This window comes from Chroicocephalus ridibundus, chromosome 12 (assembly GCF_963924245.1).
Source record: "Chroicocephalus ridibundus chromosome 12, bChrRid1.1, whole genome shotgun sequence".
Taxonomy (NCBI): domain Eukaryota; kingdom Metazoa; phylum Chordata; class Aves; order Charadriiformes; family Laridae; genus Chroicocephalus; species Chroicocephalus ridibundus.
The window spans coordinates 10,573,201-10,595,944 of NC_086295.1; the positions used below are offsets into that span (position 1 = coordinate 10,573,201).

The 22,744-nt window shown below is 36.4% G+C and overlaps 1 protein-coding gene across 11 annotated transcripts in view; it reads left to right on the forward strand.

Annotated features, from left to right (window-relative positions):
• Positions 1 to 22,240, forward strand: part of ZMYND8 (zinc finger MYND-type containing 8) — a 56,498-nt gene extending 34,258 nt beyond the window's left edge. For 5 of the 11 annotated variants that reach the window (XM_063349769.1, XM_063349765.1, XM_063349767.1 and 2 more), the window contains 11 exons: positions 1,055 to 1,536; positions 3,804 to 3,944; positions 7,560 to 7,712; positions 8,559 to 9,062; positions 9,857 to 10,231; positions 12,293 to 12,483; positions 13,586 to 13,666; positions 14,056 to 14,134; positions 15,480 to 15,719; positions 15,888 to 16,045; positions 20,703 to 22,237. In XM_063349769.1, coding sequence (XP_063205839.1) covers positions 1,055 to 1,536; positions 3,804 to 3,944; positions 7,560 to 7,712; positions 8,559 to 9,062; positions 9,857 to 10,231; positions 12,293 to 12,483; positions 13,586 to 13,666; positions 14,056 to 14,134; positions 15,480 to 15,719; positions 15,888 to 16,045; positions 20,703 to 20,804 — 2,506 coding nt within the window. In that variant the 3' untranslated portion in view covers positions 20,805 to 22,237. Of the gene's footprint in view, positions 1 to 1,054; positions 1,537 to 3,803; positions 3,945 to 7,559; positions 7,713 to 8,558; positions 9,063 to 9,856; positions 10,232 to 12,292; positions 12,484 to 13,585; positions 13,667 to 14,055; positions 14,135 to 15,479; positions 15,720 to 15,887; positions 16,046 to 16,357; positions 19,944 to 20,702 lie in introns of those variants that run through there. The other 6 variants (XR_010073017.1, XR_010073018.1, XR_010073016.1 and 3 more) reach the window with 6 other exon arrangements.
• The last annotated feature ends 504 nt before the right edge of the window (positions 22,241 to 22,744 follow it).

Consider the following 22,744-nt stretch of genomic DNA (forward strand, 5'->3'; position numbering starts at 1 on the left):
TTGTGTTGTAATTTTATGCTCTGAGTTTTTGGATCTTGTCTTTTGAACCTTGACAATAATAAACTGTATAATATTGTAGCATATACAGTTCTAGTTTCTTACATGACGTCTGTAGAATGTCATATGTTTGTAAGATTAATACATTAATAATCTCAGTCAATATGCAAGTTAATTCCTGTGTCTGGTTTTGTGCTGCAGAGACCTGTAGTTCTTAAGGGTGGAAGAGGCCAATAAAGTTGTTTATGTTGTTTAAACACTATGGGAATAAACACACAACTGTAGATTTAAAAAATATAGAAAATACAATGTGTTGAAGACGCCGGTTTTGCTCTGAAAGGAGTTAAGTTTTCTGTACTTGTGAACCCTCTGCTTTGCCTAAGTGGAGAAAGCCATGGTGAATGGAAGTTGATTTATCATGAATTGAAAATATAAAACTATACAGTTATAAAAACATGTACTGTAAAAAAACGTATAGGGCCATGAAAGGATTAAGTGAAAGCTCCTGGTATTTTAGTGTCTTGGAAGGCACGGTTTTAGAGTCTGCCTCGTTTCATGATAAGTAAAATCAGTCCAATACTAGTTGATGGAACTTTTCCTGGCATTGAGGAGTTTGGTCACCCTGACATGGCTTGTAAAATAGAATATTAAGGTTTTAAGAATGTGTTTGTGAAGTCTTTTTCTCCTAACCTGCTTTTTGTGTTTTTCTACTAACTATGACGGATGGAAAGACTGTTTAGTAATGGTTGTCTTAGTTACATAGACTGTTCTTACTAGGAATATTTTGTCCTATTTGACCAGTGTTTATTCATGTTTTAGGTGTTAATGGGTAGAGTAAAATAAACTAGTGATAATCTAAGACATGCAATTTACTTACCAAAACTAAGCACTGAACTATTAAAAGAAGAAGGTAGCGATGGTCCTTTGAAATGATCTGAGGTATGCATATCTTTATGATTAGGCTAAAATAAATTAGTATGTGCACAAAAGTTGCCAGTGCCAATCCACAGTGTGAAATGTAGTTACATTATCTTTTATTTTTCTGTTTTATATGTAGGGCCTGGGTTCCAATAAATAATTGCTACCTCATGTCTAAAGAAATTCCTTTTTCTGTGAAAAAGACTAAAAGCATCTTCAATAGTGCAATGCAAGAAATGGAGGTTTATGTTGATAACATTCGTAGAAAATTTGGAGTATTTAATTACGCACCTTTCCGGACACCATATACTCCCAACAATCAATACCAAATGTTATTAGACCCTGCAAACCCAACTGCTGGAACTGCAAAGACAGACAAACAAGAGAAAATCAAACTGAACTTTGATATGACAGCATCGCCCAAGATTCTAATGAGCAAGTCTATGCTGAGCAGTAGCACTGGTCGTAGGATTTCATTGACAGATATGCCACGGTCACCAATGAGTACAAACTCATCAGTTCACACTGGATCTGATGTTGAACAGGACGCGGAGAAAAAAGCAACTTCCAGTCATTTTAGTGCCAGTGAGGAATCCATGGACTTTATTGAGAAAAATACAGGTAAAAAAAAAAAGAGGGGGGTACAGGACTTTGCATTTCGTTAATGCCTTATTTTTATTCCATGTACTTTTTAAAGACAGACTGTATTATGACTCATTTTATGAAGAGATTTTAGAAAAAAAGATGGGTTTAACTTGCAGCATCACAGATAAGAAATTACAGTCCTTTCTATCCCACTGAGAAGGAATAAATAACCTTGAAAAGTGACCAAACCCCTTCAGTTTATATAGCAGGTATAGTTGTAATTATTAAAATGAATGGAGAGTGGAAGTAAATACAAAAAGAGTTAGAATTATCATGATTAGGAGGTATTGTATTTAAAATTTGATAGGCTGTGAGCTTAATTTATAAGTGTTCCTGAGTAGCTAAAATATGATAAAACTACAGTTCCATAAACAGAATGGATAAAGAGAAAAAGGAGTGTAGGATACAAAATTTGGACTTCTCAGAATTATATGTAGTCAAAGACCAAATGCTATCTAATTTTTATCACACTCAAGCAAACTACTTTGTATTAGGTTTTTTTCATTCATAAAGAAAGTTCATCACTATCTGAAAAAAATGATGCAGTATGTTAACTAATGTGAGTGGTTTAAAACTCTGATTTTGGTGAAAGGATGTCTTTGTGTAGAAAACTACATCAATATGTTCTGTTGCAGTTTTTAGGTAAAATGCTGTTATTTATTTATTGATTATGATCTTATCCTTTCTAGCCAATAAAGGCTAGGCTGTGAAGCTACCTTTGGGTACAAAAGTGTCTTGTGATACGATCCTGTCCATCTTAAAGTGATGACAAAGTAACTGTATGAATTTAAATATATGAAAATAATTGGATTTTTCAGTAGGGTAACATGTCAAAAGGAATAATTAAATTTTACATAAATTATCAGGTATATATATATGTACAGCTTTTATATATATAAGGTGTAGCTAACAGCTACCATTTTGTGTCCAAAGTACAGAGCTTTTATTATACCACATTATTATTCCTTTATAGTAGTGGAGGTAATAATGGAAAATCAGATTAAAGCTGTTTTGTCAGATAAAGGTAAAAGAAGGTGACAGATGTTATTGTATTACTGTGGATTCTTGATTATCATAGCAATTCTGGGGAATTTTTCTAACTTTTCCTCAGGCCTTACTATCATCTATCCTAGTGCATAGAAATGCTATATTTGATTTAACAGCAGTTAAACCAAAATATTCAGTTTCCCCCCTGGGATTTCTACTTACATATTGTTACAAATACTAACTTTTGTAATATTTACTATATGTATAAACTTAGCTGTCCTGTTACTGGAATCTGCATGTTTCTATCAAATGTAAATGAAATCACTTGTTTGCTGTTAAAAATATTTCAAGTAGTATGACTGCGTATCTTTAGACAGGAACATTTTTATTTGGATGTCTCTGTTGTGTATTTTGAGTGGTGTGTAGAAAATAACTTGGAACCAGTTACTGAAACAGCAGAAATTGCTACTGTTTAGGAATCTGAAAATAGATAGACAATCCTGGATGTACTGGGGAAGAAAAAGTGTCCGGTAGTGAGTTTATGATGACATTTTCAGAGCATTAAGTAGAGATGTAACAAACAGAAATTAGTCTCTTGCTGACAGAAATTAGTTCTTTTTATTTAGGTAATGGCCTGCAGATGCTTCCGTTCCTAGGCTATTTGGTTCTTTCCAGAAGTGTGGTTTTGAAACATTATTTCATGGAGATTTTAAAGCTCAGAACATAGGATTTTGCTTAAAATCTGAATGAATTACATTATAATATTCTGTTACCTTATTGGAGACGTTTGGTTGCTGATCTCCAGCTGTACTGGTTAAACTTACTACGGTTTGTACTTTTAATTCTCTGTTAATGTAGCTAGAAAATGGCGTAAGTGGGTTTTGTATGTTTACTTACCTACATGAATTAAAATAGATGGCAATTTAGAGTGTCAGAATTTGTAAACATCTAAAATAACCAAATATTGAAAGCTAGAATCTTTGTGTCACTGCAAACACAGTGGTTTTTGAGGGTAAGCACACATTTGGCCCAACTGTATAGCTGCAATAAAATATTTTCCTTACAATTTCTTTCTTTATTAAACTAAAATTAAAGGGATAGTTGTAACTTAGAATGGAGGTATAAGACACTGTTGAAAAGATTAAACAAAAATTCTTTCCCTGCTTGTGTAGGTTTAAAAGCTGTTTTGTCACAGTGAATATGGCTTTATAGTGATTATTTTTAAATCTGTCTTTATTAATTTTGTACTTTTTCAGCTTCTCCAGCAGCAACAAGAACAGGTCAAGCAGGGAGTTTGTCAGGCAGCCCCAAACCTTTCTCTCCTCAAGCATCAACGCCAATTTCTGCTAAGCAAGAAAGAACTTCCACTCCAGGAAGCATTCTGAATCTTAATCTTGGTTAGTCTTGACCTTTGAAAATCTAATACTCTTACAGCTGAATAAATTACAGTGGTGTCAGTGCAACATAATATGAATAAACTTGCTTGTATGTGGCTTTGAATGAGCTAAGGGCTTTAAATGAGGCACATGCGTAATTATTGTTTCGTCAAATAGGCTGTTTTTTTTTTTATAAATTAAAATTCCTGTTATTGTTTCTTCTTGTTGATGAAAGGAAGTAGTTAAAGGATGATTTTTTTTTTTTAAGCTGAATTGTACAAACCAATGTTTTTAAACAGTAGGTAAGTTTCTAAAGGATGTAATTACATGAACGTTGCTGCTTTTCACCCCTCAGTCTCTCAAGTGAATTGCTGGCAAGGTTTTCTTGTGGTGTTTAGGATTTAGGATTTACTAGGGCTTCTCTCTTGCTGACTTCACATCACCTCCTCACTGACCATCCCTCTCTAGGGAGATAGATGGATGAAAGGAATTAGCAGATGTCTTGAAACTCCCTAGAAGTAAATTTTGGGATTCTGGAATTTTGAAAGATGAAGTAGGTAAGTACCAAGTTGGTAAAGTAGTTCTGAAAGCCAAACAGATGTAAATCAGTTTCCTCAGTCATGCTTTGTTCCTGTGACTATTCTGATTCAGTTCTGGCTACTTCTTAGCTTCACACAATATTATATGGAGAAACAGGATTTTGCCCTTTAGGTGTTATCCGAATACTTCCGGAAGGCTTGAGCTCAAATGTTGAATTCATGTTTTCAGTGAGTTACAGATATTCCAATTCTGGATCCAAGCTCAAAGTCTATTTTTCATTGTGTTAATCTATCTGTGTGGACATAACCTTAGAATTAATTCCTTCTGCTGCACTGCAGCTGTTTGTTGTCTTATCTGAGGTGACAATGTGTTTGTAAAAATGTTAAGAAATATGTAGCCCTGCGGTAGTTTGAGACACAGATGGGCGACATGAGCTGGAGCATAGAATATTTTGAGTAAGTAGCGTGGATCAGAAAATCCAGTGTTACGGTCCCTGAGCAATACCACAAAAGAACAGCCAGTATGCTTTCAAGTAGAATATCAGTTATTTTTTCAGTTTTAGGGGAGTTTCCTTTGCTGAATATACTCTTTGGTGCTAGGAATGAAAATGGCAGCCCTTCTTAATTTAATAGTGTCAGCTGTGCTAGACTTAGATTAATCTGTGAATCCTATGGATTTTAGATCTGGCTTATTTGTGTCTCATTGTCATACATAATATGAACAGGGTTCCTCTCTGAAAAAAACAAAAGTAAAAGTCCAGAAAGCAAAGGCACTTATGTACCTTGAGCAGAGTACTAGGAGGACTCTGTGATTGTCCTCCAATTCAACAATAAGGAAGGGAAAGTTAACAGAAATGAGCAGACAGGCTAAATGGAAAAATGGAGGTGTGAATGACCCACCTATGCACAGGTTGCTTGGGGAAAATATATATTCCAGATAGTATAGGACCTGTCCTTGTATAAAAGAGGTTGAAAAGATATAGCAACAAGTTTGACCCAGTAAGGAGAGAAGATTTTCAGATCGGTAATGAGAAAAAGTAAAGACTTTGGAGATGAGCACTTGCAGATTTCTCCACAGTTAGCTTGTCTGCCCTTTGTTCTGTTTTCTTTTTACTAATGCTTTGACATTAATGAGGCAGATCGGAAATCCAGATCTTCTCAGTGAGACCTCCTTGTAGGTTACATAGGGGTTATGTAGAGATTGTGAGACTTCTTTCATATATTAAGATATAGGGTTCCCTGGGGAGGTATTATAGTGTCTTGTCTTCATCTTTCCCCCTTCTCCATTTTTTCTTCTGTTTGTATCCTGTCACGTAGTTAACTAAGGCTATGAAGGCCTTCAATCAAATTCTATACTAAGGGTGATAGAACCATTACTGCTATGGAATTAGTGTGGATTCGGTGATGTAGTTAGCACCTGGTTTAGTAAGCGTTTCAAATACAAGGAAAAAATTTTTCAAAAGTACTTAAGTGACGTAGAACCTTCATTTCTATTTGCAAAATTTACACTGCACTGAAAATGATAGAGTTTGTATTATGTTTAGTGTGTTCCAGTATGAATATGTGACTTGAAGAGTGTGAGATTTGGTATTACTTTTAGGACCATTTCACTGTGACTAGAAAGGATGATTAAGTGTTATTTAGACTGAATTTGTGTACGCTATAATGCATATACTTTATAAGCCAGGATGATCCGAATTATAACCTGTATATTTGGCTTGTGGGATTGCACCACACAAGTTGCTGCCTCTCTCTAGGAAGAGATGAGGAACCGTTATTTTAGCAGTAAACAAAAACTGCGTGAATACTTGAATGTTTCCTTCTGTACCTGCTCTAGCTGTAAGAGAGGTTCTGTTTGCAATCTGATAGGAAATAGAGTGGCCAGGCCTGATTGAGACAACTCTACTGCTGAAGTTGAGTCATTATGTACTATGGCTTTAAAATTTTAGATGTGGAATATACCTTGATGTTAAGTTCCAAACTTGTAAAGAATGTCTGGTCAGAGGAATCATTGGCTTAGCCCTTCATATTTATTTCACTTTTCTCAGAGTTGTACATCAACAAAAAATGTCTTATAAATACATGTGGTGAGGTTTTTTTTTTCCTTAAGTAAATCAAGGCAATACTGTGACATCTTTAACTGCTGTGGAATGAGACTCTAAATGAAGCACAAACACACATTGTGCCAGTGTTGCCTTTTGTCTTCTCCATGGCCCCTGTCCTTTTCCAGTATATGGCACCAGCCCTTTTCATCCTACCATGAGCCAGTTCAGGGAGCTAAACTGGCCAGATGTAATTCTTTTCTCCATTCCTTCCCCCGTCTTCATGTCCCCTTCCTCTTCCTCCAAACAAGCAACTAACTCCAGACTGGTTTAGTGCCCTGAACGCTAATGGAGTGTCAGCACTGTTGGCAAGGGGTAAAGGACAGGACTGTGGAGCAGAAATACAACCTCTGAAATTGAAAAATTAAAGCAAAAATGTGTAACTTGGTTGCTAAGACAGTTTTAGCTTTAGCACTGTAGTCTGTACTCTTTGCAGACAGATCTGTATGTTTCAGAGTGAAAAATTTTCTACATGCATAGGAGAACTCAAGAGAAGATTTTGCTGACATACATTGAAACACTATTATTTTAAGTTTATTAATCTGTCTAGTGTAACGATCCACACTTATGTTTCTATTCTCGTGATTTATTGTTTGAATTTTAAATGGTGACTATAAGGATTTTTATTAATATTTAATTTTATTAGTGAAAAAATTACTACTAGTAGTAAATAACAGCAGTACCTTACTAGAAGTACTGTCAGCCAGCTTACAGACCTGAACGATGATTTTTTGATAATTTCACGTTGATGAAGAAAATGTCCATGTAATTCATGCATGCCTTTTGCCTGTGAAATATGTAGCATCAGAGAGGAATAATCCGTTGTTTGTAGTAAAGTCATTTTATAATTATTATTTAGCCCATAATTATAAAACTAGTGAAATATGTTTCAGATTGTCTCTGCATTGTTACCCAGTAAAATATGTTTTATCTGGATAGCGATCTTTCTTTCTTTTTGTAAAATATTTTTTCTTAGTTCCTTTTTCTTTTTCTAGATCGTAGCAAAGCTGAGATGGATCTGAAAGAGTTGAGTGAGTCAGTCCAACAGCAGACCACTCCTGTGCAACTCATTTCACCAAAACGACAGATACGTAGTAGGTTCCAGCTTAATCTTGACAAGACAATAGAGAGTTGTAAAGCACAACTTGGTAAGTATATCTCAAGAAAACAATGGACATCTGAAGGATACACTTGAGAAAATGTTGATTGGAATTTAAAAGTTTTCAAATAGTAAAACCTTAAATATTTTATGCATTAACACAAGAGTAGAGGATATTTGAACTCTTTGAGGCAAGTAGAGTGCACTGACTAGTTTAATTTAAAATACAGTGAGGCCTGATGTTTCAAATTTTTGTCAAAAAGCTTTCATCTTTTAATCTGCTTTTGTACCAGGCTGATGTAGATACTATGACAGAATTATAGTCTCGCTATTTGCTTTGTAAATTGAGTTCAAGAACTACGTAACTTATGTCAGTTGCACAAATGAGTATATCCAGTCACATAGGAGCTGAATGCTGTTAAAAACATTAGTGTTGTCTAGCACTTAATTAAGACTTTTTAATCACTGGAAAAAATTACAGATTCTCCTTGCAAAACTTACACAGTCTAAAATTGATTCTGCAAACATGCATGCAAGTAACTTTAATCAGGTCAATAACATCACTGATTTTAAGGTGGTTTCTTGTGGATAAAAAGAATTCCTCTTTGTATTTGCCAGCTGGTCCTAAATTGAACAAAAGAGCTTGCAGGTAGTGGAAAAAAAGCAGTGAAAGGAATGTACTGAATGAAATAAAAGTATCAATTGCAATATGTGGAAGGTAATTCTTATACATTCTGGTATTGAGATAGGGCACTAAGGGAAGTGTTTATAGCTTAAGGACTGATGGTTAAGATAATAGTATGTATATGCTTTGTTCCAGTATATAGAGTATATTTTTTTGTAATGTCAGTCAGTCTGATGTCAGCATGGAATGTACTTTCCTCCCCACAATTAGGAATAAATGAAATATCTGAAGCTGTTTATACTGCAGTAGAACACAGTGACTCTGAAGATTCTGAAAAATCCGACACCAGTGACAGTGAATATAGTGATGAGGATCAGAAATCAAAGAATGATCAAGAAGATGGAGAGGACAAGGAAGGTACGAGAAGTGACAAAGAATCATTGAGCTTGAAAAAAAAACCTAAGCCCCCAGCACAGAATGAAGACAAGGAGGAACTTAAAAGCACAAGTCCGGAGGTGGAGAAAACAGATGACCTGGTCAAAGAAAAGGCAATTACAGACAATGAAAAAGAATTTTCTGAAAAGGGAAAAAGTTTACAGCATCCTGCAAAAGAAAAACTGAAAGGTAAAGATGAAACGGACTCTCCAACTGTGCACCTAGGACTGGACTCCGATTCTGAGAGTGAACTTGTCATCGATCTAGGAGATGATCATTGTGGCCGTGAAGGAAGGAAAACTAAGAAAGAATCTAAAGAAACTCCCCCTAAACATGATGGTAGGATGAAATTCTTTCTGTCCTTTTTCTCTTCTGTGCTATAGGGCTGTTATCGAAGCCAGAGCTGTTAGCTTTATTTTGGCATTAAGATGTTAAAAATATCTGTACTAAAACAGTGTTTTGAGTGATTTTTCATTCTTTTTAACTACGAAAGAAGTTTTCAGCCCCCATTGTAGTTTCTGTTTTAAATAAGATATGTTTCATTGAGTTTTCTTTCATCAACAAAAAACTATGAATATCCATGATATTTGTTCTGTCTCAAATTTAGAATTTATTTTGCAATTTTTATGACTTTCAGTTGAATCTTTACATTTCCATGGATCTCCCAAAATAGCAGGTATAGAAGAAGTTGGACCTTACCGTACAAATTGCATAACATCCCATTGAAATCAACAAAAATGCTCTCAGTAATAATCAAAAGAACAGCTAAATCACATGATTTGTCCTGGAGATTGCTTTCCCCTTTTAACAACACAAAGAAACACTATCTCAATTAATGAGAAAAAAACTGGGATGATGGATCCAAGTGGTAGCCCAGAAACATCCTAACAAATGCTTACACCTCACATACCTTCCAAAGGAGCTCAGGCTGGTTTTCTGGGTTTTGTACTTTCTGATTTGTTTGGCTTAATGGCTAGCGCTTCTGAATTGCTGCCAGCTTCAAGTAGACTGAAATGAGTTTACTCGTAGAATATCAATTACCTTTGGAGAAAAATAATTAAAAGTAGACTGGAAGACTGACATGAATTGTATATGTTGGTGAAAAGCTGGCATTACATTTTATGTTTGTTTAGTTGTAGGTAAAACTCCACCTTCCTCCAGTGCAAGCACCCAGCCTCTACCAGAAACTCCAGTACTTACCCGCTCTGCATCCCAGACTCCACCAGCTGGTGTAACAGCAACTACTAGTGCTTCTTCTACTGTTAGTGCTCCATCTGCAGCCACTGGAAGCCCTGTGAAAAAGCAGAGGCCTTTGCTGCCTAAGGAAACTGCCCCTGCTGTGCAGCGTGTAGTGTGGAATTCTTCAAATAAATTTCAGACATCTTCTCAGAAATGGCACATGCAGAAGGTGCAGAGACAGCAGCAACAGCAGCAGAGCCAGCAGTCTCAGTCACAGCAACCTCAGTCCTCTCAAGGGACAAGATATCAGACAAGACAAGCAGTTAAAGGTATACACTTTCTAACTCAATGTGCCTGTGATGCCATAATTCCCCAGTAATGATCTCAGTGCTCCAAGGCTGCCCAACCAGGAGTTCTTCCATATAAACAAAATCTCAAAGTGTGGTTCTACTCTGATAAGTGACTTTAAAATACAAGAACATACTCACGATACCTGCTCTTTCTGGTGTGTATTTAGAGTCATGTCTCCTTATTTTAATGACAAAAAGTTTGTGTGTGTATCTGTATAAGTATTTTTACCATTCTTAGCCATCACAGATTTGGGACAGCGAACTGAATTATTTTCTGGATTATATGATAAAACCATTAACTCTATTCCACTTGCATGATTACCACTATCACCTCAATATCTACAAACTGAATCCAGTTTTGTCTGACAAGAAGCTGATCTGTACAGTTTTTCATAGAGTATAATTTGATAACAGTGAAATTACCCAGGCTACATGTGTCTTTGAAATCCCTATTGCTTAACTCTTAACAAGACTTTGATGCTAGTTTACTGAGCAAACAGCCATGGCAGTTTAGAATTTTTTCATAACTGTTTTCTTAGCAGCCCTTTGCCAGAGGTTTTACTAGTAGTAGGCACATGGTAATATAAGTCCATGTTTCTATTGCTTCACTTGACAGAACAGCAACTTTATGCAAATGTAGTTTTATTTGTAATTTCAAGTTAATAAACTGAACTATTTCCTGTGAGTAGATGTTCTCCATTCTGCTAACAGTGCTGGCAAGCCAGTAATTTCAAACGGAAGAGAAGTTTAGGTAACGTGTCACATACAAACGTTAACCAGCGGCACGTTTCTCTGGTACCGAACTGCTATTCTGACTGTCATTTAAGAAGTGTTGAAGAAGCTGTATCTTTCTATTTGTAGGCTGCACAAATTTGATACAGAAATACTCAGTGAGAAAAATAAATGTGAAACTTGAAGAAGTGTTATTTTTAATAGAGTCATACTTTAATATGAGAGCTTAATAATATGGAATGAACTTTAAATGTTCAGCCTATGAGTTTGTCTTATCAATATGTTTCCTACTGAGTGCATCATAACTATGTTCCATCTTAAATATTATGTGCTAGAAATATATGAAATGAAAACTATAAAATATATAGATTTCTTGTATACTGAATTGGGATAAACAAAAATATAGTACACACAGATAACTTGAATAACTTTTTTATTTCAGTAATTCCTGTTTTGAGGATAGTGGCAATGAAGACATCTTTTGTAATGTGAATCATTTAAAATAGATTGAAAAGTATTTAAGTCAGGTAAATCATTAGGGATTAAAAGGTCTTTGCATTTAGCTTTGTACTCTCATTTTTTTAATTACCCGTTGCTTAAGATTATTTGAAATGTTGACCAAAGGTGAGAAATCTTTTCTTATCCTGTTTGAGTTAACACTATGAATAAATTCTTTGCTTTAATGAGTTAATCTAATGTTACATTCCTTGCTCTGCAGCCAACCAAAGGCTAATGTCAATCTGGATGTATGTATATTAAATTGTCACAACACTAGTAATAATTAGTAGCATTAATAACAAAAGAATGGGAATAATACCAGGAGGCATTACTAAAGTAGGCTTTCTTCAACCGTGGCTCACTAAACCTTGTTTCAAAGCAAAAAGAAACTCAATATTTTTCAAAATTATGACAAATGAAAATATCAAAGTCTAACTAACACTCATATATATGGTATTAGTTGGGAGTTCTCCAAGTTGAAGGGTTAGGAATTGACTTCCTAAGAAGTGGGGGGGGAAGTCCCAAAGTGGGAGGAATACAGATCTGAGGGAAGCTTTTGCATTGGACAGTCTAAAATGATAAGTTTCAAAGATATATTTGCTTCATTACCTTTAAGCTTTACAGTTATGTACAAGTTCAGTGGCTGGATGCTGTATAATTAATTGATTAAACGGTACCATTGTATAAATAATATAAGTCTTGGAAATGGTTACGTGCACGCATTTAAGTTAGACATCAAAGTTAGAAGTTTGACTATTCATTTTCATAATTGTTTATGTGATTGATCCGCCGTGTGTTCTCTTTTCTTAGCTGTGCAGCAAAAAGAGATCACCCAGAGCACTTCCACATCCACCATAACCTTGGTTACAAGTACTCAACCTATTTCTATGGTTACCAGTTCTGGATCTGCAAGTACACTTTCTTCCTCAGTTAATACAGACTTGCCAATTGCAACAGCTTCAGCTGATGTGGCTGCAGATATTGCTAAGTATACTAGCAAAGTAAGTTATTGAGCAAGGTCATCTTGGAATTTTATTTTGAAATGAACTTTCAAATTTTGACATTTCAAATTCTGCAATAACTTTATTGTCAGGTTGTCATATGTTGCATATTCATTCTACTAGGGTAGGAACTGTTAGATTTTGATGGGAGTGCTCAACCATCGTTTTAGAGCTGGCTGAATGCTGCCATTCCAAGCCAGAGTGCGTATATGATGGGCTTCAGCTGCTCAGACACTTTAGACTTTTTCCGTCTCTTCCCCCACTGCTGTTTCTTATTTACATTGCATGTGTTTTGGACCATTTTCTGTGTTTTCTCCTAAAGGTGTAGATATCCCCTCAGTATCAAATTTACAGTAAACTTTCATATTTCTTCATCTGTGTCCAGTAATACATAGACAAAAATGTACTTTTGTCTTAAAACACTGTATAGCTTTATCAGATGTTGCTTGTCATAAGTGTGTATTCATGTATTAAAACAGAAGCTAATTTATTAAAGAGAAGATGTGGTGTAATATTTGTATCATAATAGTGACAGTGAGGGATGAGACACTAACTTTTCATGTACTGTCTTAGACTTTAAATTAAAAAATCAAGGTGAATACTACATAAGGAAATAAAGTTGAGTACTCAGGCCTTGAAAGCACTGGAATTAATCTTGACTGTCAACTTTCAGTGTTCTCACTCAACCGTATGGTCTGGGTGGGATTGTCAGTGGTCAGCAATGTCAGTAAATGTCTTTGGCGTTTTTTTTGGTTTTGTTTTGTTGTTGTTGTTGTTGGGTTTTTTTTTAATTTAGTTTCTTCCCAAAACTACTGGTTATATTTTTTTTGTTTGTAAATTACATCAATGGCAATTTCTTGGAAAAGTAGAAGGTCAAGCAGTCCACCAGTTCAGGACACTTAAAAATCAGAGTCCTTATCAAAAGTGTTGTCTTCTACCTTCTAAATAGTCCTCTAAAAGTAGACCCAGATAAATATGTAGAGAGATAGGGGGCATCGTTGATAGTGATATAAGCTCACATTAGAGTAGTTGAAAGAAAGTAAAGGTTGGCATCCATAAGAAACATATATCTCAAAGAATTTTTTTTCATTTTGTCTTTCAGATGATGGATGCCATCAAAGGAACAATGACGGAAATATACAATGATCTTTCAAAAAATACTACTGGCAGTACAATAGCTGAGGTTAGTGTAAAATAAATAATACTGCTTGTATTTTAACTTTGAAAGTTGCAAAATGGTATAAAATAAAAAGTACCCTATAACTATATCTACAGTTTATTATATATCAAGACTGTCTAGAGATCCTCATTTCTATGCTGTTTTAGAAGTAAAACACTGGAAAAATATCATATGGGCTCTCTAAGATAAGCAGCAAGAACAGTAAGCCATCAAGCCCAGATCAGACTTTGGTTTGGGATTTATTATGGTCTTGTCCTCATGTTAATATGAAGGAGCCTTGATGTAAGTCATGATCAAGCTCTTCGTTTTGGACATGTTTATCTGTGTAGTAATTGTGTATTATACACTGCACCCTGTTTATTATTACTAACTATTACATTTTTAATCTTTAGATACGGCGTTTGAGGATTGAGATAGAAAAACTTCAATGGCTACATCAACAGGAACTGTCAGAAATGAAGCATAATCTAGGTATGAAAATTTAGTCCAAAATAGTGTGTTAGTTTTTTGCCATAAATAGAAAATCCAAATGCTTGTAGTATGTATTACCTTCCTCATCTGATACTGCAAATTGTCTAGATGAAGGACAGAAAACCTTATATAATGTGCTGTGCTGATGCTAGCAAACACCTTTCGAGTATGTACACAGCATTACTTTATCTGTGCATGTCGAACTACAGATGTTCAGCCCTCTGAGACAAATTTAGTCTAAAGAGAGCTTTTGACAGTCATTGATTTGACTACCAATGCATCATTGGGTAGTCCCTCTACATGAGATACTATATGTTGATTATTTCATACTAATTCTCATATGAACCAGGTTCTGTTAATACAGCCACTGGGGGAACCTGCTTCCTCTGGAATCTTTGTAGATTGTGGCTGACATGTTGGTTCAGATCAGCTGCTGGTCTATATACTTGTTCATTTACTGAAAGTGAATAGACAGCCTTGACTCAATCTTGGTGCCAGACTGTCAGTGAAATAAAGTCAAAGTACTAACTTAAACAGATAAAAGAATATTATTCCTAGGAGGGGGATTTTCATCTCTACATTCATTCAACCATATGAGCAGGAAATGAAACCTTGATTAAAATGTGATTCCTCTTAAATTATCTTTTTTAATGCACTGACTGGGAAGAAGGTTGCAATTACGTGATCAAGTCTCCTTTAAGCTACATGCAGTCCAAACAGCCTTAGGACTGTGTAATACAGAGTCCTCATCCACTTTTTGACTCTCTTTTTGCAGAGCAGATCTGGAATTGAAGTGAATTAAGGGCTGAATAACTCCATATTCAGACTCATGTCTTTGGTTTGTTAGTAACATTTTATTTCTTGGAACTTTCACATTTTTCTTTGTAAAAAAAACGAGATCCAGTGAACAATTGATTTGCTGTTACTTATTTCTGAGCCAAGAGAAGAAATATAATTCTCTGTATTTTCTGAATATTAGAGCAGAACAAAATTTTGGGCTTGTAAAGACACAGTATGTTAGCAGCAGCTGCGTGCCTTCTTTTTGTGTTTACGCTGCAGCTAGTACACCTGGATTCTGATCCTGTGTGGGACATCTAGAACTAAAGTGTTAAACAAACGGAAGGTAATGGTTAAGGGTAAAAATCATGGTGCCAGAATAAGAAAAGAAGATGGAAGACTTTCATTTGTTGAGTAGGTATGAAACAGAGATGCCCAAACTCAGGGAATTACTTGGATTGTTAGTTTTAATTTCATGTTGTCTTTAAACTCGTGAAAATTACTGGTTTGCACCTTGCTGTTGGGGAGCGGAAGATGAAAAATCCATCTTTCTTTGCATTTCGAGTAGAACTGACAATGGCTGAAATGCGTCAGAGTCTAGAACAAGAACGAGATCGCTTGATTGCTGAGGTGAAGAAGCAGCTGGAATTGGAAAAGCAGCAAGCAGTGGATGAAACTAAAAAGAAGCAGTGGTGTGCTAACTGCAAGAAAGAGGCCATTTTTTACTGCTGTTGGAATACTAGCTACTGTGACTATCCCTGCCAACAAGCTCACTGGCCTGAGCACATGAAATCTTGCACACAGTCAGGTAATCTTGCTCTGGGCTGCCTGTTTTGCAGCTGAGGGGGGGTGAGGGTGGGTGCAATACACAGTGCCTCAATATTCTTCATTAGCATGGGTGCAGATGTGCCTGTGAAGAGTGACTGTGGACTGGTACGTGAGTAGTGGCTACTTTATCTTTTTTCCTTTATTTTAGCTACTGCAACACAGCAAGAAACAGATACTGAAATTAGCACAGAAACATTAAATAAATCATCTCAGCCCAGTTCAAGTGTGCAGCCTACGCCTGCAGAAACAGCCAGCACCCCTAAGGAAAAGGAAGGTTCAGCTGATAAAAGCAAAGAGAGTGTTACAGTGAGTATCATTTTGTTTGAAGTGACCACAAATAGTATGTAAGATTTCTCTGAAACCTACCCCTAAAAGCCTCCCTGGATCAGCCAGGAATTTATGACCATTTGCGTATTTCGAAGAGTGTGATTTGGGGAGTGAGATAGTGAGTTGTGGGTTTTTTTTCCTTCATCCTGGCAAAAAAAAAAAAAAAAAAAATCTCCTTCTGTCCTCTGGGAACACCCTTTCCCCTTCACTGATTCCCGGTAAAAACTTGTGTTGGCTTGACTCATCCTTCCAGCCAAAGGGGACTGGACCTCTTTCTCTCTCTCTCTCCAGGACCCATCAGTGTAGCTTCTGGTCTGGATCTTTCGATACAAGTTGCCTTCTGATAAGCAATACTGACTGCAGCACTTCCAAGCCCTTCTTGCCTGGGGGTTCAGAGGCCAAGCTCAAGACCTGCATTCAAATCAACTTACTTTATCACAACAGACTGCCACTAGGGTACCACAATGTTCCATAACACTGATACAACAATTCACCTGGATCTACAGTTAACGGAGCAGTGTGCAGTTACGAAATCCTCCATAGCATCTACTCTGATAGTATTCAGTAGGCAAGGATGAGCAAATGCTCTAATAAAAGGGACTTAACATTGCATATATAGAAAATGTTTATAGAGAAGATTCTGCTTTATAGGTAGGGCTTGACTATTAGCAATTTCAGCATTGTTTTTCTTCTGCCCTTGCAAGATTTATTAAATGAAAAATTTTAGGGGGGGGGGGGCTGATCCTTCAAACCCTTACACATGATCCCCCACATCAGTAGGAGCCTTGTTGTATTTTAAAATATTAAAAGCAAACTAATTTTGTAGTATTGTGATTCCAGCATGATGTCTCATTGAGATAGTCCTATAGAATTGGGAAGCATAGTAAACTAGAGAGCTGTGTTCATTTCTTGACACTTTTGCTACTGTCTGGTGTTAGATCTCTGGGCTTGACATGTCATCTAAGGGAGTAACGTGGGAAACAGATTTGAAGAGGGGAAAAACGGTGTGCTGTTCCACCTGAGTGCTTTGTCGACGTTAGTTAAACTCTGGCTCAGTCAATGTTCATGTGCATTGTCTGTGGCAGCACAGCCTTTGTATTACTGTGGAAATAGGGAATGGGAGAAAATCAATTACGTAAAACTTTTGCCAGGGAGTATTCCACTTATACAGATCTGGAATTGCTTTCACGTAGATGTTCTACCTGAAACATCATGCTGTATACATTGATCATGTTCATAATTTGAATTTTGTTTTATTAACAAAGCAGTAACCTGTGAATTCATTAAGATGCAAAATTTTAACACAAACAAAACATCCAACATAAATTTCATATTACAATAATAATAATAACAACTAGGTGGAATTTATGTAAAAGCTGAGACTTCTACTGAGGTTGCCTGTGCTGTCTCTGCAGATAGCAACAGGTGTGACAAGCAACCAGCCTATAAAACTGGTCCAGGTACCGCAGACCACCACCTATATTCCAACTACTCAACCCACAATTGTAAGTACAATATCATCATTTAAAGTCTGCAGTAGTACTTTCCTGGCATTAAAATTGCTCAGTATTTCTGGGGGGTTGTCTCCATCTGCTGTTCTATCAAGATATGAATTCACTGGTATAGTCTCAACTTGCAGTGCAAAATGTCTTATTTTGCTGTGCAACATTCCACCCTCTCATTTCATCATTCATTATTACAGGGATTCAGAAATTGCCACTAAGTATAGCAAAGACACTGAGGACAGTCAGACTTCCATTTTACATTATTACGTTAGTTCTTTGTCCGTTTCATGTATATACTTGACCACACCATCAATGTAAATACATAGAATTCATTTAAAATATCCTTTAAATACCTTTTTTGTCTATGGTATACTAAAGAGATTTAATTAATTCTGAGCTATGCTTGATATTCCTGTGACATCTCAGTAACTATGAAAGAAAATAGGCATTCATCAGTAGTGTATTTCCCATGCAGTCTTGCACATTAGCGTTAGGAAATTATGAGAAACAGTATTGGAATCAGACCTGGTTTTTTCCATTAAAGACTTAACCAAGGACACTTGAATTCCCTAGAGTCAATCACAGGAGATGGGACAGAACTGAGTTCCATTTTTGTATTTTATGCACCGTAATATCCCATTCTTGCAACTGGTCATGTTCTGCAGTGCTCACTCAGAGTCAGCGTGGCATCTGAGCTGACATTCTTCTTACCAAAAGGACAGATGCTGCTACTGCACTGGTAACTCAGCACGCTCCGTCTCAGTGATGGCTTCAACAGAGAAGCCCATGTGTGGATAACCTTTGTCCGTTTTCTGTCTGACGTTAGATAAGTTATAATAGTAACTACTAATTCAACAGTGTACCTTAGTCATACTGTGATTGTGAGGCCCCACACCACGACCCCACAGCTGCAGCGTACATGTCTCTGTGTGCGTCTGGCTATGAATACACCCACCCGCACACGTACATACAGTATTTCATAGCCATTCTATTCCACACAAATGTTATTGCTCTTAGTGGGGATCATGACTTTTCACATTCCTAGGAGCGTTTTAACTCAACTCATTTTGTCTCAACTGAGAGCACTGTGTACCTTTGCAGCACTGGCCCTGAGTTGCTTGGACTGAATTACCATAACAACAAGGTTTTATATGTGTTTTAAAATCAAATAGCAAACAAGAAAGACGTTAGGCTCATTTGTGAATAGCTGAGAGGTTGTAAGATCATGAGGAGGTTTTGTGTAATATTCAGAAAAATGGCAGTTACCTTCATCGGTTTTCTGTAATACAAAGTGTATTGAGCTCTGTAAAGCTTAATTGGAACGTCTGAAAGGTTTCAGCCTTTATTTGTGCATGTTTAAAACTTTGTACACATTTGCATTAGTCTTGCACAGCTACAGACACCTCTGTATTCTAATGACTGCACGTGCAATTTAAAGAATTTTAAACCTTAGTGCATGTTTAATATGTATGCAAAATGTACATATGTGTAAAACTGGCAGAGGTGGAAAATTTACCTCTCAGGGAATGATCTTAACACATTTAAGTCTCACACATTCCATATCCTGATCACGATAAGAACTGAAAATTAATTTTTTCATTTGTGTAAGTGTGTATATTTAAAAGGCGACTGTGGCAACCTTAATTTCCCCACCCGTAGGACTAAGAGTGACTTACAGAATGGCTTATTTAAGGTTCAGTTTGCACTTTGTTTCCAACTAGGAATTTCTTCCTCTGAACAACTTCCAGTGTATCTTCTGGGTACCGTTTCCATTGAACCCTCTGTACACATCTGAAATCATTACAGAATGGCAGTAATCTTGAATTTATTTAGCAGGTTAATTCCATGTTTGGTTGTTATTCTTTCTGCAGTTAAAATAATGTAAAAATACAAATTCAGCGTCTTTGCATTCCAGGGAATGGAATGAGTAGGCTTCTGGAAGGCAGAGACTTTGTCACAAAGGAGCTGATGAACACTCTAGGCTGCGATCCATCTCAGTAGGGAGACTCGCAATCTCTGTCGAATACCATTAAGGCACTAACGTGGTTACTTAGAAGAGTGTGGGGAAACACTGGGCTTCAGCGAACTTGTATTTCTTCTTCCATGTTCTCTGTGGAATGTCCCACTACCATCGGGGGAAGATCTGTGCATCCCTTTCAGATTCCTCAAAATCTCACTTCCTGTTACTTCCACAAAACATTGTGAACTGAAATGGATGCATTGGTTTGATCGCCAGTTGGGCATCACTGGAATTGTATCAAAACACACTTGCAGTTTGTATGGTATAGACATTTCTAGACTTTCTCACGTTTTTGGAGGAAGGTTAAGATACAGACTTCAGATTCAATAAATCCTTTTCCAGATCTTCCAGAGTGATGTGACCTTGACCAGATTGTTTAACATTCTTGTGCCTTTGTCTCTGCATCTGTAGAATCAGTTACCACCTATAGAGATGTCCTGAAACTTCATTTGTCGAGATTTATAAATCATGATCTGTATGATGGAAGTGAAAAGTTTATTCTATATTAATATTTTTACAGGGTGTATAAGACAGTTCCCAGTAATGCTGATGTTTTTGTTATTGATTTGTGCAAAAGTTAACTTAAGTACTTTTTTGTTCAAATGGGTGTTCTTTGTTCTCTTCTGTGTCGACCGAATGCATGGGGGAGTTCTTTTTGGGGAAAAAGATTTAAGTAATGTGTAACAAGAATATACTTATAAACAAGGGTATTTTTGTACTCCAGTTTGATTTGTCAAAACTTTTTCAAATGACGAAGGATTTTCTTAGCCCTTTTTCCTCTTCCCATGTACTAGTTTGGGGAAAATACGTAACTGGATGTAACTATGAAAACCTAACTCTCCAAGCACAGACAGAGTGTGTACATTACCTCTAGGACCACCTGTCCCTGCAATTACATAGTAGTAATAATAATACAGAAAACCTCTTGGCTGTAGGAAAGTAATACACTACTTTCTACCCTGGAATGAGGTAATATTGCGGTAATAAAGGTATTAATTCTCGCAAAAAATTGGAACTTGTTCTGGATTTTCCCTGGAAAAAAATTATTTCTGTGGTCATGTTTATGTGACCTTTAACATAACAATGTGTTTCTCTTGGTTTTAATCCACAGACCATTCCTGTAGTGGTAAGTCCTTCTGCTGGGACAGTGGCAATGAGAACTGGAGTTCAGTATGTTCAGACCACAATGCCAGTCCAAGTACGAAGAGTCTAACTGCTAACAAGAAGTCCATACAATTGTTGGAATAAATAAATCTAATAGAAATGTGAAAAATAAACACAGTTCTTTGGATTAACCTCAAAGGTTCAGACTTTAGCTTTGTATATGTGTACAAAGCATTAACTACACTACATTAATGTAAAGCATTAGCGCTGGCTTAGAAAAGCTGAGGACAGGTAAGATCCATATTAAATCTATGCTTCTTTTGTAAATATGTACAATTTGTGGATGTCATTAAAGTTAGAGTACCATCTCCTTTTTATATTTGTATTGACTTTAACTTATAAAGAGCGTTTGAAGTTGGAAAAGGAAGGTATAAAACAGCCTTATCACAAGCTAATACTGAAAACTGGTCTTGGGAAATTGCAGTTATGCATCAAATCATATAATCATGAGAATCCGAACAACCTGTTTTGCATTTGGATTGAAAAAAAATTTCTGCACTTTGAAACTCTTGTAGAATTTCTTTGAGCAACCAAATGATGAAGGGTATCTTTTCAGTTAATTGTATTAGGCAAATTATGACATTTCCAGTCCATGGACCTGAAATACATAGAGATTTACGCTGTTTTTCACAATGACCAGACTATGAACATTTATATTGTTTACAGGTTACAATTAAGTTAAAATTTCCTTCAGTCTAATATCTGAAAAGTTGGAAAGTGTAATACCAGCTGGTTGTAGCGCGATCCCTGATCATTGATATCAAAGATTGAGAAAAGTAAAGTTTTTTGCTATGCTTCACAGTTCAGTTTTCTTTCCTTTAAAATCCTCCAAAAAGGACTTTGAAAAGCTTTTTGAATGGAGCAAGAAGTAGGTGTGGAGAAAAACGTGGATCGGGAAACATGGGCAAAGGACTTTGATGCTGGGCTCAGAGCATGTATTATTTATATGATGGATTTTATGTTTTTATGTAAGCATGAAACAGTACAGTATGAGAGAAAGTAACCCCTGAAAATGCCGTCTGTTACACTTATACTGTAGTACCATTTTGTATGTTGTGTAAAACGAAAGCATTGAACAAAGCAAAGGTGATGTATGTATATGAGAAAATTAATTGTATGATATCATTCCAGTACATTCTGTTGTACATTTTAGTCATGTTGATTTCTCCCATTGTTTATAAAAGAATGCGGTTTGTACAGTCTCCAGCTAGTACCCATATTAGAGGGAAAAATGTATTAGAAGAAAAAAAGCGAGAACAGAATATTCGTGAATTGCAGTTGTGTCAGAAATAGCCTAGCTGGCCTTATTTGTGAAGCATAATTGCTTTTAGCATATGGAAGTATTTTTTCACATTTTCTTTGTATAAAATTTGTATTAAACTTAAATATCTTTTTTGACAATTGTGTTTCTTTGTGACTAAGACAGGTGACACACACGATATGCTTTGGGTTTCTTCAATTTTTCAAGAGACTTCACGATTTTTTTATTAAACTGTTTTAGAAAAATGTTCTGTGTTCCTGGATTTCCAGTTTCGTTTCAATCTGGATGAATGTTCATTTCTGCACAGTCTCCAGATCACGGATAATTCCACTTGTGTTGGGATCTCCAGTCTCAGAAGTGTGGGACCTTTGAACCCAAGCCTGACAAAATTGAGAGAAAACAAGGCAGCGCTGGCGGTCTGTAAATACGAAGCCATTTATGTATAAAACTCGTTAGCACCCGTTTTCTCTCAGTTTTAACAGCAGCCACGGTCCGTTGCTGGTTGTGTAACACTTACACACTGGTTGGATTGGGGTTGGACCCATATGCGTGGTCTTGTTTGGCGCATTTGTGGGTTAGAAACGGGGACTTCCATGAGGAGCACATTGTAGCCCTCCAAGAGGGCGTGAACTGGGCAAGCCTGGTGTGTGTGTCTCTTAATTACCTGTTAGAAGAAACAGGGAGGTCACACAATAGCTCACTGTAAAACCTTACTATGAATATGGTCT